We start from the raw sequence: 16,786 nt of genomic DNA, 5'->3' as shown, positions 1-16,786 counted from the left end.
AAAAAACTTCACTAATAGTGCTTTATCTACCAATGTCAACATCAATTGCGATCATCATGGAAGCGTCAGTAACCGGAAAATTCAAAAATGAGCTGTTAATCGTTCACCCTGTATTTTACAAATACAAATACAACGCCACAACAGGCAAATTGCCCAACGAGGTGGCTGACTTAAGAACATCATGGATCCCCGAGCCCCTACCTACTACTGCTACACCACACATGCACCCCCCCCCCCCGCGGAACCCCCCAACGAATCGGTACATGCGGGAATGTGCGTGTACGTGTAGTGCAACCTGACGTAAAGTTTGTTTCTGTGTAATGCTTGTTATGTGTAGTGCTGTCATCTGCCCCCAGTTTTACTAACTATGAGTGAAGTGTTATGGTTGAATTATTTACCGTTGCAGGACTGTTGCTCTCTGTGGCGAGACTTTTTAACGGGGAGATCGGCTCGCATTTGCGCCTTGAAGTTGGGAACCACAGAAAACCAACTTCAGCCGACCACCACTGTGGGGTTCGAACCCGGATCCTCGCATCACGAGTCCGGCACTATAACCACTCGACCACCACAGCGGCCACCATTTTATAGGATTGTGATTTGCATACTTCCAATGATTTGCTTTCGGGCAGTGGGTCCACAGAAATTCGGACTGAATTTTCTGCAGAAAAAATTACTCCCCTTGAGAATAATTTTTTCCCCAAACCCCCCCTCCCCGCATTAAAATATAAAAATTCCTTCAATTTTAAGAATTTATGGGGCACCCTGCACATGCAGTCATTCAAAACAAAAGCGTTCACCAATCAACCTGTAAATCGAAATTCATTTTTTACAGCTGCAGACCAGTCAAAATAGCAGGAAAATTTCGGAAATATGAGAAATTGGGCCCTCTCGAAACTCCAGGCTGACTTATCTTTGAGCCATCTTTGAGCTTAGTTCTTAGCTTTGAGCTTATATCTGAGAGCTTATCTCTGAGAGCTCTTAGCTTTGAGCTTATCTCTGAGAGCTCTTAGCTTTGAGCTTATCTCTGAGAGCTCTTAGCTTTGAGCTTATCTCTGAGAGCTGTTAGTTTGAATTTAAGTCTGAGAGCTTCGAGCTTAGCTCAAAGATGGCGGACGTCTAATCAAAAAAACAAAAAACAAATGTAACTCTGAGGGCCACATTATGCTTTTTTTGAATGATTGAACAAAAAAAACTGGTTTTCACCGCCTTGAGTCCACCCGCCTGCCTGGCCACGTTAGGAGAAATAGTTTGTGGAACGACTAGGATATAGAAAAGTAAATAAATATTTTGCAGACCAACGAAAATATATAAATAGTAGTCCTGGGAATCGGTTAAAATTTTTCACTGGTTAATGAAAAAGTTTTAATCGACTGATTATTTCAATTTTGATAGAATATTTTTGAACGCTAACTATTGATAAGAAACGTAGTATATAACATTAATTGATGCCATAAAAAATATATGTCGTTCATTTCAAGCACGTATTTTCTAGATGTGAACAAATATAGGAATAGATTAAGAAATGCTGGTGTGGCATATGAAGCGATTTATTATGCTGAACATATTTTGTCATATCCTAGAATTTCTTTACTCAGATCTTGTTGGTTTCCTTTTTATAGAAAATCGATTATTTTGTGTTAGTATTGATTTCAAAATTATTCTTGATCTTCACTCTGTTGCTTGTTTCCTTTAGAATCTGTAGGAAATATCTGGGGTTGGGGTTTCGTTCCCAAATGGTACTGGGCGGGAGGACATGTTTTCCGAACGCCGAAACTGATGTTCACAGTGGAGAAGACAATATATTTTAAGCTCATCTTTTTGAACTCCAATCAAACTTCGATTTAGAACTGAAATCCTCCCCAGTTTTCGTTGAATCGACTTGCATTTCCCAAACAAAAAAAATTGAAGTTATTGATTCAAGAATATATAAATATGGTCACTTATCTAAAATTATTATTACACTATCATTTAAGACATCTTCATTTTACAACACATTTAAGACAGTTCATAGAAGTAAACAAAATTAATTTACATACTTTTAATGAAAATTTTAATTGAATTTTGATCGGATCTATTAAATGAGTGTTAACCGCAGTTAAATATTTTAGTACAGTTAATCAACTCGATCAATCCGATAAAAATTCAAAATTGAATAAAATTAATCGACCAGTCCTAATAAATTCTCCAGCGTGGTCCAACCCCTCGAGGTAAAAGGCTTCTATCCCTCTTGGGACAGAGCCTGGATCACGACTGGTCTTTACAGTCCTAATAAATAGAGCAAATGATTTCCGGACTGGGAAAAATATATGAATAAAATAAACAATTTGCAGACAGGAAAAAAAAATTGAATACGGGAAATATTTTTAACACCGACAAAAAACAAATAGAAGTAATTTATGAAACGGGGAATTAATTCATGAGAGAAACAATTTCAAACAACAGAAAAAAATACATAAGCGAGAGAAATAATTTAAGAAAAATAGTTCGAGGACCTGGAAAAGTACCAGTACCTAAATTAAAGAAAAAATTTTCGGAACAGCAAAAAAAAAAAAATTAAAATAGGAAAAATATGCGCAAAAAATATATACAAAAAAGTGCAAAAAACAAAAATAATTTGAGGAACAGCATGAATGTATGCTGTAATTCGCAAACCGGAAAAAGTCAATAAGTAGGAGAAATAGTTCGCGGAGCGGTAAAATAGTGCGTAAGAAAAATAATTTGAGGGCTGATAAGAAAAAATATCTAAGTAAAAGAAATAATTTTCGAACCGGCAAAAAAACACGAACGAAAGAAATAATTTGCGGACTGAAAAAATTACGAAAATAGGAGCTATAATTTGTGGACCGGCAAAAAACAACATGAATGGGAGAAATAATTTCAGAACCAACAAAAAATTAATAAATAGAAGAAATTATTTGGTGACACCGATTACAAAATACATAAATTGTTGAAATAATTTTCCGCTAGAAAACGTCAAGTACTACTGAACTATTAACACTCCAGTTGTAATTGAGATGTGCAGGAGGAAACTGCAATATGTAATTAAAGTAAAACCACTCAAAAAATTCTTAAATTATAGACTATGCTTGATAATTTTGATAGAAAAACAGCTCGTAAAGATATCATTAAAGAACAAATAAACTAACTCGTTTTAAAAAAGACAAGGGACATTTTTTTTTTGCGTCTCCACAAATTATCAGCAATGATATCTAGTATCCTTCCACAGAAGAGATAGGATTTTTTGTTTGTTTGTTTTTACCTCCATTATAAACGAGTCTAAAGCACTCTTGGCTACAATACCTACCCTTTACAACGAAGACAAAAGAATTCTCACGTACTTGAGCTCAAAACCATGAGTATGAAAGAAAACACAACACAATAAGGTAGAAAAAAAAATCTCTCTAATGAGTTCCGTTTCTTGTTGTTGATAATAATCTGAGAGCCAAAGCGCGACTCTCAGACCATTTCCATGATTCGAATACTTTTCTTCTGAAGCGCTTCTCCGATATTATCAAAGATTTAAAGAAAAAACTCTTAATGTGTTAATTAACTATTTTTTGAGATTTTTTTCTCCCATCATGGGGACTAATATTCAAAATTGGGAGAATAAATTGAGTTTTTCCCTCAAATTTTCCAGAAAAACAGCACACATAACTTAGAGAAATTATTATGGATACAGCGTTTAAAGCCGGGATTACACTAGAAAAGATTGATAAAATATCTTTTACAAAACTTTAAAAAAACAACAACAATAAGCCTGTTGAATCGAACATTTGCTCCAATGTAAAAGGTACGCTTTTTGGTTGCATTTTCACAAAAGAACTTTTCAATAACGTAGACTATAATCTAATCTCGACCTAACACAGACAGCAATAATGATTATAAGAGCAGTAATGAGTCAAAATCAACTTTGAAGATGATGAGGCTTATAGCATTGTTCTTCAACCACTGGACCGCGTACCAATGCAGGTTCGTGGGAATTTGCTGCCGGTCTGCGCAGCATTTCACCCAATTCTTAAATCCATCATATAATTCTAGATTTTAATAAGTAAAATTCATTCTATATATTGTTTATGTGCTCTAAATTCCTCCACTGGCAATTCCTCTTATTTTATTGTATTTTTGCATATCCTTCAATGATTTGAGTTTAGGTATAGAGGTAAACCGTTTTTCCCACATTTAACGCTGTTTTTCCTCAACTTTTTTTCCGTTTTTCAATTTGGAATATCTCAGTGTGAAAAACGTCATTTTCTTTTTGGTATCAGGAGAGACTTTGTAATTAGTTCTTGAGCACAGGGTGTCGGTACAAAAAGTTCAAATTTTTCTAATAATGTGAATCACGTATTCCCAAGAGATCTTTACGATCTGTCCAGGGAATGTTCCATTTATTTTAATAACTGCACAACCTCTTGCAACATCAATTACATATACACGTTATTTGTGAATGCTTTTTCTAATTGGAAGTACGTCTCTAGGATCAACGATTCGCCAGTAAAATACCGTGTACCCTGTTACCTAAGCATCCTGTATATTTGCTGGTATGCAAATCATTTCTCCTGTTTATGTATTTCTTTTTGCCGGTTTGCAAATTATTTCTCTTATTTGTATATTTTTGCTAGTCCTTGAATTACTATGTTCTACAAGGAAAACTTTTCTTGTATGAAAATATTTGTTTCTAAACATTTATTATGTGGCAAGGTCAAATCTGAAAATAGAAATTTGCTATCAGCCACAGCTTTTTAGTTATTCAACAATGTAGGCTATGTCTAATTTAACTAATATACAGTAGTTATACAATTTATTGCAGTCAGACACAAAAATCCCTGAGTACAAGCATAGGGGAGGAGTTTTTTTACATGTTTTGGAGATGACGATCTGCAATGATGTCCGGAGCTTACTGAATGATTTCAAGTTCCTCTTTCGAATCATTCAGACATTATTTCTATCAGTAATTCTGCAAATGCAAGCCATAGGAATAAAGACCTCTGAAAAGCAGAGGTCTTCAAGCTTGCAGACACATTGCGGACCAAATTAAAACTTTCCATGAAGCTCGTGGACCACGAGCTGAAGTCATACCGCGATATCCCCCGTAATTGAACAGGCTACTCCAAATTACTGAACACTTTTACTTACTCTCTGAAAGTTACTTCTTCCGTTGAATTTAAATTTTCATCTGTTTTGAAATAATTTCTTTCACCGATTGAGACTTTTTTTATTATTTCATTTATTAATTCTGAAATTCATCCCGATAATTCTGAAATTATTATTTTTTTAACTTCAAATTTTCATTCATTATGGAATTATTTCTTTCACAAATTCTTAATATTTTCGTGAATTATTAACAATTTCACTTGTAACAATTGTAAAATTACTCTCAATAATTCTGCAATTATTTTTCAGAAATTTTGTAACTATTTTTTGATTAGTGATAAATTTTTAAAAATTATGAATTTATTTTCAAAAATTCTGAAATTACTTACTATTTCATTAATGTGTTTCTGAGCATTTCTGTAAATTCTGTAATTATGTATCCCTTTTAGATGCTGAACTTCTTGTCAACGTTGCTTTTGCTTTGAAATAGAATATATCTGTATTCTGGAACATATTGAATTCATTTGCACTAGATCCCGAACTCTTATTTTACGTTTTTCATTGTATCCGATTTCATCAATTTTCTCCTTTTTACGGAGCCTCTTCTCTTGAGTGATACAGAGGGACGATTACTAGAGCTGACCATTTTAAACAGCGTGAAATCATGTATAATATACGAGCACAACCGGGAAACTGACATCAGAATTTCCGCAAACATTAAATTCATGGCAAAATTTCACTGGTCAAATAGTGGACGTGATGCAAATTCGGATATGGTGATATATTTGAACTTGTTCTGCCATCTAGGGAGCGTAATTTGAACCAAAATGTCAACCATTGTTGTCCGTACAGGGGAATGAATGGAACGGATGATGAAAATGATTTCCGTGACCGTGACTGAGGGGTTCGAAAAGTATTCAAAGAGTTTTTTTTCGCCGTGATATTTTCATTTGGTCGTAAAACAGGGGTGACCGTTAAAAAGGGTTTTACTGTATTTTTTAAGGATTTCAAAAAATTTGCTTTTGATTTTGAACACCAGGAAGCATTTCTATGAGTAACTTTAACTCTCACTACAGACTATAGTGATGATGGGACTTCGAAAGGGTGGAAAAACAAGCATAATGGCGAGAGATTGATCTAAACGGCCATTTCCTGGTCATGTAATTTGCGCAGTGGTTGTCATGTGCGTGTGTGGACCATCCAGAAACATCATGTCTTTTTAAGACACGAAACCGATGCAAATTCGTTTACGGACTGCGCAACGACCAGCCATCGCGAGGGTTAGTAATGACTTGTTGAGCTTAATAACTCGGTCATTAGTCATAATAAGCGGACGAAAAAAATGTGTGTCACTCGGTGAAGTTCTAGATTTAGTCACTTTCGCAAAAGTAGTACGTAAAGTGATAAAAATGGCTTTTACCGTGTACACACACACATTTTGTATCTAAATCTTGCATACTTCCCTCAATGATCGCGACCTGGGACTCGGCAGCAGTAAAGTTTGGAGACATCTGTTGCTGAAGAATCGGACGCCAGACCTCAATTTACGTTCGTTTCGTTGAAGGACCGTCGTTTGTTTCAATTCAGAGCAACAGTCGCTCGCCTGCGCGACAGGATAAAAAATAAAAATCTCTAGTAATGTCGTCATCGTCCTCCGCTGGTTGTGACCGAAAATCGAGTGTGACATTTACGAGCTCCTGCTTTTTTTTCCTTCCTTCCCCGCATATGAGCGCCATCAGTTGATGGATGATCGCAATAAAACGGAAATAAAGTATTACAAAATACATACTAAAAATAGAGAGAAAAAAACCCCCAATAATTTAATTCAAATAACGACGGGCCGTAAAACTATGATCCCATTTTAGCATGTAAAGTTTCTTGGAAGATGAACCTTAAGGGGGATTATTCTGGATTTCCTGTTTAAGTTCACGAGCTTTTCTCCGAGACTAAAATCAAGATGATAAGGTTTCTACTGTCTTGTCGCCGCTCGAAACGTCATTCTGGGCACCCCCGCCCCCAGAACATGGGGTGCGCAACCTCTTTGGTCTCCGGGCCAGACAAGCTCCTATATAAAACTTTTATACTATACATGGTGACCATATGACCCGTATTTTACGGGACATTCTCCGTGATTTTCGCCACAACTTTTTTTTTCATAAAATGTCTCGTTTCTTCTCTTATTCTCAACGAGACTAAGTTGAATTTTTGAAATAGCGAAATAATATAATAAATAAGTCATGAAAATAATATGATAATTATGGCTCTATCATAATTAGCTATAAGCATATAATTGATATATTCGTGTCACATATTTGTGAAAAATGTGTTTTCTTTTTGACGTTAAAATTATAATGTAATCCAAGGCGATTGGCAGTAGCGCTTCATTGCTTCATTTCCGCCACTAACGATTTTTTTTGAGCAGTTTTAGTGATAATTATCAACTTTACTTACCTTTGACACCTTTTTTTGGCTGTAATTTACAACTTGACTGACTTCGGGCAATATTTTTTTTGTTGTAATTGACAATTTTATTTGCCTAAAGCAATTTTTCTTGGCTTTGATTGAAAACTTTTCTTACATTTGACTGGCATTTTTTTTGGCTGCAATTGGCAACTTTTCTTGTCTCTGGCAGTTCTTCTTGGCTGTAGTTGGTATCGTTTCTTGCATTTGACTGACAAATTCTGCAGCTGCAATTGGCAACTTTACTTGCATTTCACTGACAATATTTTCGCTGCACTTGGCGATATGGATTACGCATGGATCCCGATTTCCCAAACCTTCATATGGTCAGCCTAAGTATTTATCAAGTTATATGTAATGGTACTTTTGTACCAGAACATTTTTTGCTGGTCGGATCAAACCCCTTGGCGGGCCGGAGGTTGTGCACTCCCTGACCTAAAAGGGGAGATAAAATCCCTTTAATTCCTTTTTTTAATGAAGTGGGCTTTCCTTTGATTTTCAACAGGTGCAAAGTAAAGGAGATAGAAAAATGTGTTTCATCGACGAGAGAATCAGTCTCACCAAATATCTGGGGGCTTGTCATTGCTAAAATAGAGACCTTCTAAGAAGGCGAGATTGCTAGACGATGTCGGTGGGACGATGTACAGGGAGATTCAAAAATGCTTGTATAGGAGTGGTAATGTGCACAAAGACGCTTTGGAGCCAGAAAGCACCCATACCATATCTCCTTACGGACATAAGTTTCCATCATGTAAATCCAAGGCTGTAGCGGAGAGGGGGCGGGGGAGACTTTGGGGTCTGCGTCGCCCCCCCCCCCGAAATGTGAGAAAATGACAGAAAAAAGGGGAAAAGATGGCCAAATCTATTGTTCTATCAATTTGGTCTCCCTCCGTACAAAATTTCCTGCTACGAGTCTGTGTAAACCCTAGGCTTATATTCAAAATTTTCAGTGAAAACTTGGTCAAAGGTGCAGTTAGGAGACCGAAAAAAAAAGATTTCTATAAGAAAACATAGGTTTTTGATCCGTTCGTGTCAGGAAAAGCTGCAAATGATTTGTAAATTCCACATAATATTAAACTAGCATTGTGAAATACATGTGTATTTTCTTGAGAGCATCACGAATATTCACGCAAATATAAATTTTATATATTTGTGAATTTTCGATTAATGTTTCCTGTAAAAATTCCAATTTTCGTCGGACGTTTTCTGCTCATAACACGTAGTGTTGTCAACCAAATTCTATGAAACTTGACAACTCAGAACATACACGTTATACTGGAATTTGAAATGAAACTATATGTCCACCAATACATCGCGAAATATGAGCATTTCAAGTGAATTTTCAAGTCCACATGCGCGAAAAAGATATCAATTATATTTTCCACTATCTTGATTGCCAACTATCTACGGCAACTTTTGTGAAAATTGCAATTGAATATCATGAAAAAAAAAGAAGAAATGCATACGCGATGCAATCAGCTGTATATTCAAGTTACTTCCCAAAAAGTATCGGGATGATGAGGGATTTTGCACAAATCGTATTTTCATTCATTTTGTGTGATTTGATTGTTTCAAGAATCAATTCCTCAGTATCATGCAAATAAGCAAAACCACGTGTCTGATGCTATTTGAGAGAGAGAAAATAGTGCTTACGCATAAAACACGTGACTGTTGTAACGTGTTTTATGCTCATGCTCCCTGTTAAAAAATCTCGCCACAGATAGCAACAGGTTTACAACAGTACAAATATTCAAGCATCACACTTCATTCAGAATTTTTAATATTGATGGCACCCTAAAAAGTTCACACACAGCACTATACAAGCACTCAAACTGTTAGGTTCAGATACACACACTTCCGGCACAACTCAACCGGTAGTAAATTGCTCATAACGATAGACTGGGGTGGTGTTCGGCTTGAAAGAAATATTTGAAGAAAGGTTGTCATAAAGCAGACTAGTATTTGCATTCTCGTTTATTGTTTCTCGAGCTGAATTGCATTTTCGCTGCACATTAAATAGGTTGTGTGCTGAAAATTTAACGTATATAACAAACTTACATATGAGATTTTTACAAACTTACCAAAGTACAGTTGGTACTGTGGCGACAGCGTCCACCACTAGATGGCGCTGTCCGCCTAATAGGGAAAAGAGCGCGCCTGCGCGATGGGGGAACGGGACTTGGACTTTGCCGCTCAAACGAGACAATCACGTCCGGGTCACCACTTGTCGTTGAAGGAATAAGGCGGTTGACGACAAACACTTCCTTCTATGATTCAGAGATATTATTAAACATTTATTAAACGATTAAACACAAATAAACAGAATCTACAAGAACGTGTGAACCGCGTGACTGTCTCGTTTGAGCGACAAAGTCCAAGTCCCGCTCCACCATCGCGCAGGCGCGGTCTTTTCCCTATTAGGTGGACAGCGCCATCCAGTGGTGGACGCTGTCGCCACAGTACCACAGGTCTTTCTTATTTTAAACTGAGCACAATTCCAGTCTAACGTCATTAGACAGTTTACTGCCATCTTATCCGATTTCATTTGCGAGTTGTGCCGAAAGTGTATGTATATGCTCTATACTTAACTGATACCTGATATACCTGACCGTCTGTGTGCGTATCTAGTATTGTGCCTAAAGTTGGTGCTACCATCTGTGTTTCAAACAGTGAATGAAGTGTAATGCTTGAATATTTGCACAATTGCAAGCAACGCGACAACTAGGGAAGGGGGCTAGTACTCTGTGGAAAATTCCTAAAATATGACCGATCGCTCAAAAAGGGTTAAAATATGACCAATAGCTCGAAAATGTCCATAATATGACTTGTCATAAAAATATGACACGTTATAAAAATCCGAGCCTTAGTCATTATGTTGTGAAAACCATGTGGAAAAACTGAAACTGGCGTTCGAACAGGTAGACCAATGGTTCACAACCTCTTTTTTCGCCATGCCCTACCTAAGAATCTTGTAAAATCCTGATATATCCCCCCCCCTCCCCATATGTAAAATTTGAGAAGTTATTTTTTCATTAAATGTGAATTTTCCTAAGTCCTGATTGCTCTCAATAAAAAAATCAAATTGCCCCCCCCCCTAAAAATTGCATTGGCCCCACGTTGGTAAACATGGACGTAGACCGAAAAAACTGACTGACAGACAGCAGAACACAAGCGTGTTCTTGGCAGCAACCGCCAAGCATCACTGTCAGAAATCACGAATGACTTACGATGCCTATCGGGTACAGAAGGTCTCTGACAGAACTGTCCATCGTGAGGTGTTTCGACTTGGATTTCACCGACGTGTTGCTACGAAAAAGCCGCTGCTAACACATATTAATGTTCGACGGGACTCCAATGGTTCAATTAATACTGCCATTTGATTCTTGATCAATGGAAAAACGTATTATGGAGTGACGAGTTCAGATACATGTTTGTGGCCGTGAGATGGATACGTACGGACCTGGCGAGCTGTATTTACCACAGTGCGTTGTTTCCACTCCGGAATTCGGTAGTGGGAGCGTTATGGTGGGGAGCTGCTGTTATTGGCCCATTAGTTTTGATAGATGAACGCAAGTACGTACAAATGAAGATGTGCTTGGCAATAGCACCCTCGAAAAATCGTGAGAGAATAGTTGGGAATCGTATCATATAAAATTATTTCCAAAATATCTCCTGCATCCGTACCGCTCTAAATTGCTTTGGCCCACCCTTCTCGAAACCAACGGGATAGAGCATACACCACAGCAGGAGGGGGGGGGGGAAAGAATCCTATAACAAAGAAGAAACCCGTAACACAACATACGGTACGCGCAGAAATTTTAATAAGCGCTGATAAATTCCCGAAACAGACATTGTTTACCATCGAGCAATTTGATTTATTCGACGAAATTTAATTTGTTGCTGTTTCATATAACTCTAGAGTTATATTTGCGCGAGCGAAAATTGAATAACCAGAAACTCTTGGAAGAGAAATTCTTTTAAAACGTCTCACCCGCGAGTTTGGCGTGATCCCATTTTCTCGGTAGCCTTAAAAATAAGATTTTTCAGGCGCAACTAATAGAAAACAGCGGAGTACTTACTATTAGCCGTTGAAAATCGATTGATATCATAATAGCGAGTGGGTCGGAATTAAACGCTTTCGATTCGGATTTAGGGCTTCTTCCTACGAAGAAAGGAAGGGGGGGGGGTGGAAAGGGTTTAATTGCTCATCCTCGAGTGGGAGGACGAAAAGCTACTTACTCGAAAAAGGATGAATTTCTAAGAAAAAGATTTCTTTTCTCCTCAAAAACGAGGACCACCAACCACTTGGTTTCCATTTTCACGGACCATTTAGTTGAGGACTTCTTCTTTTGCGAGATCAAGATGATGACTTGCTTCTCCTCCTACTTCACCCACACGGGAATTTTTCGCACAATTTTTGAGAGTTCTTTTTTGAGGTCATTTCCTTCACTCGTGTCATCTATAGACATGGTATGTGTCATCAGTATTTCGAGTCCAAGGTCACGAGCATGTGGGTGTGGCAAGATGTCATCCGACACGTCCAGAAACATGGAAATTTGAAGATGTGATGACGATGTTTAACATGTATAATAGTTAATTATAGCGTTCAATTAATCAAATCAACCTCGATGACAACATATACTTGAGCACCATCTGATGTCTCTTTGGCGAGTGATTCAACGTCGTTAGTCATTCATTTTTGAAGATTCCCTAGATTTATTTGAATTTATAAGAGACTAAATTGAAATTCGTTAAGTTCATTCAAACAATAGATTTTGCCTGACGTGAATAAAGATGTAAGGTGATAGAGCTGCTTGAAACTCAACGCTGACACATCCGCTCATTGATCATTTTTGTCATACCATTTTCCGCACACGAGGGCCAATTAGACCGGGACCTGCAATTTATTGCCGATTCCGAACGGCAGTCTTTCTTTTTTTTATACTCACCGAGAGTTTGATGCGCTAACTCTTCGGTGTGGGACTCCCTGCGGTAGCAATCTTTTTCTGTGGTCATGTTACCCCTGCGTCTGGAAAGTTTGTGACAAAGACGAACCGAATATCGACTACACGACAACTCTACACATCTTTGGTATTTTAGGCGAGTATCTTAGCGACCTGGGGTAAGACAGTTGTACCCAGACACATCCGTCATCTTGGAAAGAAATGTGACGTCAATATTATCGGTATAGGCAATCGATGTTCTCCATCTTGCTCTTTTTATAACGATTAGACGTCACCTTATGCAGCATCACTTATGATCTTCTTTCAAGGTACCGTACAGGAGTAGACTGGTAGTCAATGTCGCTAATATTTTGGTCAGACTAAGGCATCTGTTATGAAGAGAGGATTCACTGTCCAACTTAAGAGAAAAAATGGATTTGCCGCTCCTAGTGATGTCACCGTCCATTTTTGAAACGCAGGATAGGGAGCAGCCGGTTGGCTGTTCTACTGTACAACGGTAAAATCTCAACTCATAGTTCGAAAAATACGTGGTAGATGGCAGCACTATAACAAGCATTACACCGAAACAAGCTTCACGTTAAGTTCACAACACGGACACGCACATTCCAACATGTGCCAATACGTTAGAAGTTCCGCAGAGTAACATGGACGAGGTACATGTGTGGTTCAGTAGCGGTTGGCTGTAGAGATAATACTCTGACGCGACAATTTTATTCAGAGATGGAGGACGAGTTTACCTGATGTTCCATTCTTCATGTCAGATATTAACCCTTAACCACTTGGAACACTGTGACATGTGGTTAGATTTGATTTGTATCGTGCCTCACAGATGGCAGCACATGTAACGCCGACGCCATCCTATTGTCACGCGCGAAATCAGAAGATTCGCGACCATCAAGCGAGCAACATGTCGCTACCGTAGATTTTTGTCTTGCCATGTTTCGTGTTGTAAATGAATTATTATTTTAACAAATTAATTAATTATTGCCAATCCTTCATTTACTACAAAATCACGCAACCTGTCAACCGAAGACTCATAATTGGTGTGAGTGTATGACCCGTATGTTACCTCAGTTTCTGCCATCCCGAAATTGCCGACCATCTTCTCTCGTATTGTTAATGACATCACCTAGAATTTTTTCTCTTTTTTAAAATCAAGGATGAAAACTATTCTCTCCGACTTACAAATTATATTATGATTATCCCGATTATAAAAATGAATATCCATCTTGGGGGCCATTAAAGTATTACGTAAGCAGATTTTCAGCCACTTTTTTACCCCCCCCCCCCTGTCACCAAGAGTCAGCAAAACACTGACCCCCCCTGTCTGTCAGCAGCTTAGAATATTTCACATCTTCAAAAAGGGGTGGTTGATGACGTAAGCAACCTGAAACCCCCCCCCCCATTGTTAGCAAATCCGAAACCCCCTCTCCCCCCGATGCTGACGTAATACTTGAATGCCACTGACGTGTTCGTTTTTTGTTTTTTTTTTGTTTCTTTGAATATATATCGTCCATAGATTTCATTTTAATTCCTTGTGGTTTTCAGTGGGCTCTCATTGGTGATTTCTTAGTGATTTTAGTAATAATTTGCAACCTGGCTCACCTTAGGGTTATTTTTGTTACAATTATGCGAGTTTCGTATTTTTGTGAAAGAAATATGGTTAGTCCACCCATTGCCGATTTGGCCTTCCCAAACACCCTACACCTAAACAGCATTTGTCATACGTAAGCATAGGTTCCGTGAAAAAGTAATGATTAAAAACTATCATTATCGATTACCATGGTGATTTTCCTAGATGCCTGCGTACTCATATTAGTTTCTTATGTTATTTGATTGCAGTGACGATAGCCACCAAGGAATGGGGTCGAGTTCGCCTTCAGCACCTCCCGGTGAAAGGCCTGGACGAGCACAGTTACCACAGAAGTTTATTCCTGTATATTACCCCCAGCGAGAGCAACAATGTCCTGTCCAAGATCCACGTGTATCTGGACTGCGCGTGCCAAGGATATTTCATGATGCCGCTCTCATTGTACCAGATGGCCAAGGAAGCGTCTGGCCACAAGATCCGTGCGGTAAGTTTGGCTCAATATGTTTTCTCTGTGGTGTGCTCCATTTCTTTCCCCCCCCCTTTTTTTTCCTAGCGACACATCTACAGATCGCTTAAGTGCCCCTGGTACAGTTCCAGAACATTTAAGCGGCCCGTGGCACATTTTCAGATGAGAACAATGATCACATCAAGACTTAAATGACTTAATGATCACTTAAATGACCCGAGACACAGTTCCAGAACACTTAAGCGATCCTTGACACATTTAGAGATCCCTTGAGTGACATGTGACGTAGTTTTACAGCACTTAAGTGGCCCCCAGTGCGGTTCTACATCACTCATGTTACCAGCGGCACATTCTCAGATTATTTAAGTGATCCGCGGCGTATAGTTACAGATCACTTCAGTGATGCGTGGCACAGTTCCAGATCACTTTAGCGGCCCGGACACATTTCCAGATCACTTGGATCCGCGAAAAATTTAGAGATCACTAAAGTGGCTCTGTAGGGCACTTATCAATAGGGGGGGGGGTTGTCACTTCAAGTACCCACAAACTATCGAAAGGTTTTTCTCGTTTTTGGCGCACTGATGCTGTTAATTTTTTTTCATATTTTCATAAAGGGTGGTTGATGACGTAAGCGAAATCCAAATCCCCCTCCTCCCTTGTGATCCAAAGTCAGCATATCGGAACCCCCCCCCCCATTGATGATGACGTAATACTTGAGCGGCCCCTTAGTGGTGATGAAATATCATCGTTAAAAACATAAGTATTTTTTTTTCCCATCCCACATCTAGAGAAAAGATTTCTTGGGTATTACGTCGAGACACTTCAAAATGATGCGTTTGCGAAACCCGAGTACTCTTGCGAGCGATCCGGGAAAAAAGGCTAACTGACGGAGACACAACTTTTCTTCACTTATAACACGTGATGCGTTGTATATGTGGATGTGTTGTGGGCTGAGAAAACCATCTCTCTCTCTCTCTCTCTCTGTACAAAGTACGGAAGACAGGATACAAAGCGGAGATGGATGAAGTTCGGAAAGAAAATCCACGTGCCTCTATTGGCTCAACAGAGAACAAAAGTAAAACAATTAAATGCACGTATTCAGCAAAACTTGAATACTTGGGGGCCAGTACATACTCTCACAAAAATGTATCAATCTTAACTTAACTAATATCTTATATTTATTCCAAAAAAATGTTTTATTCAATAAAATCTTTCATTTGAGGGAGAATTTCCGACGCCGGAGGATTTTATCCGTTATCAGATTAAGCGGTGCCGACTGCACTTGAATTTCTTTTTATTAGAAGCAAGTTATCAAATATATATTTAGAGTATTATGGGGGGGGGGGGTTGGCGGCTCGAAACTGACCTTCGTTGCGGGAGGGGGGGGGTGTCCGCGGATCATTGATCTTCGCTGCAGGGGGTCTGCGTTCTCAAGAAGGTTGGAAAACACTGCACTAGACCGAATGTTTTTAAACATCCTGGATTATACTTATATTGAAGCCTGCCAGTAAAACCAGCATTATTCTCAATTAAGGGAGGGAGGGAGCACAGAAAACCTGTTTTCGGATCAGGAGAAATTTACACCAAACGTCCTCCTCAGAGGCATTTCACCTTGTAAATACCAAAACCGATTTCTTTGGGTTTTTTTTTAAGGAATAACGTGTAAGAACATTTTAAGATGAAATATCTGGTGAGGTGACAGGATTGGTAAACTTTGGCTTCGACCATATATCGATAGTTTTCCCCTGGTATTGAAAGAGAAATCGATATAAACACAACTGAGAAGAACATTCTCTCGAATTCGGTTTCTGGAAAAGTGAATACACGTGATTTTTCTTGATGTGAGTTGAAGTGCGTCGAGTTTGGTCGATGGCGTAAAAAAAAGGAAAGTAACGGCGTAGCACATCGAAAATAGCGAAATTCCTCACACACACACAGAGAGAGAGAAGGGAGCAAAAAAAAAGTTATTTATGGGTTGTTTCACACAGAGAACAACAACAACGAATGCTTGGCATTTCACGTTTATCTTTTTGTGCCGGTCGATTTCATCGAAGGCACGTTATTGTGCCGCTGTTACACCGACTGGAAGTCAATATCTTCCATTTTCAACCTTTTCTTTTCCATTTCTAAAAGCGCAAAAGGAAAATATATATTATGGGTATCAAGAGAGGGAAAAGGATTCTATATATTTACGAGGGCAAAAGGTTTCGGATA

At 38.5% G+C, this 16,786-nt stretch overlaps 1 protein-coding gene across 1 annotated transcript in view; it reads left to right on the top strand.

Moving 5' to 3' along the window:
* Positions 1 to 16,786, top strand: part of Tsp (Thrombospondin) — a 143,372-nt gene that overhangs the window by 59,508 nt on the left and 67,078 nt on the right. Inside the window, exon 3 of the mRNA XM_089252905.1 lies at positions 14,358 to 14,590. Within this exon, the coding sequence (XP_089109031.1) occupies positions 14,358 to 14,590 (233 nt within the window). The remainder of the gene's footprint in view (positions 1 to 14,357; positions 14,591 to 16,786) is intronic.

The sequence above is a fragment of the Pholcus phalangioides genome, unplaced genomic scaffold (genome assembly GCF_987345545.1).
Source record: "Pholcus phalangioides strain wild (caught in Gottingen) unplaced genomic scaffold, Ppha-v1.0 ptg000031l_1, whole genome shotgun sequence".
NCBI lineage: Eukaryota > Metazoa > Arthropoda > Arachnida > Araneae > Pholcidae > Pholcus > Pholcus phalangioides.
Note: the sequence above shows the minus strand (reverse complement) of the source record. Positions and strands in the feature narration are given on the sequence as shown.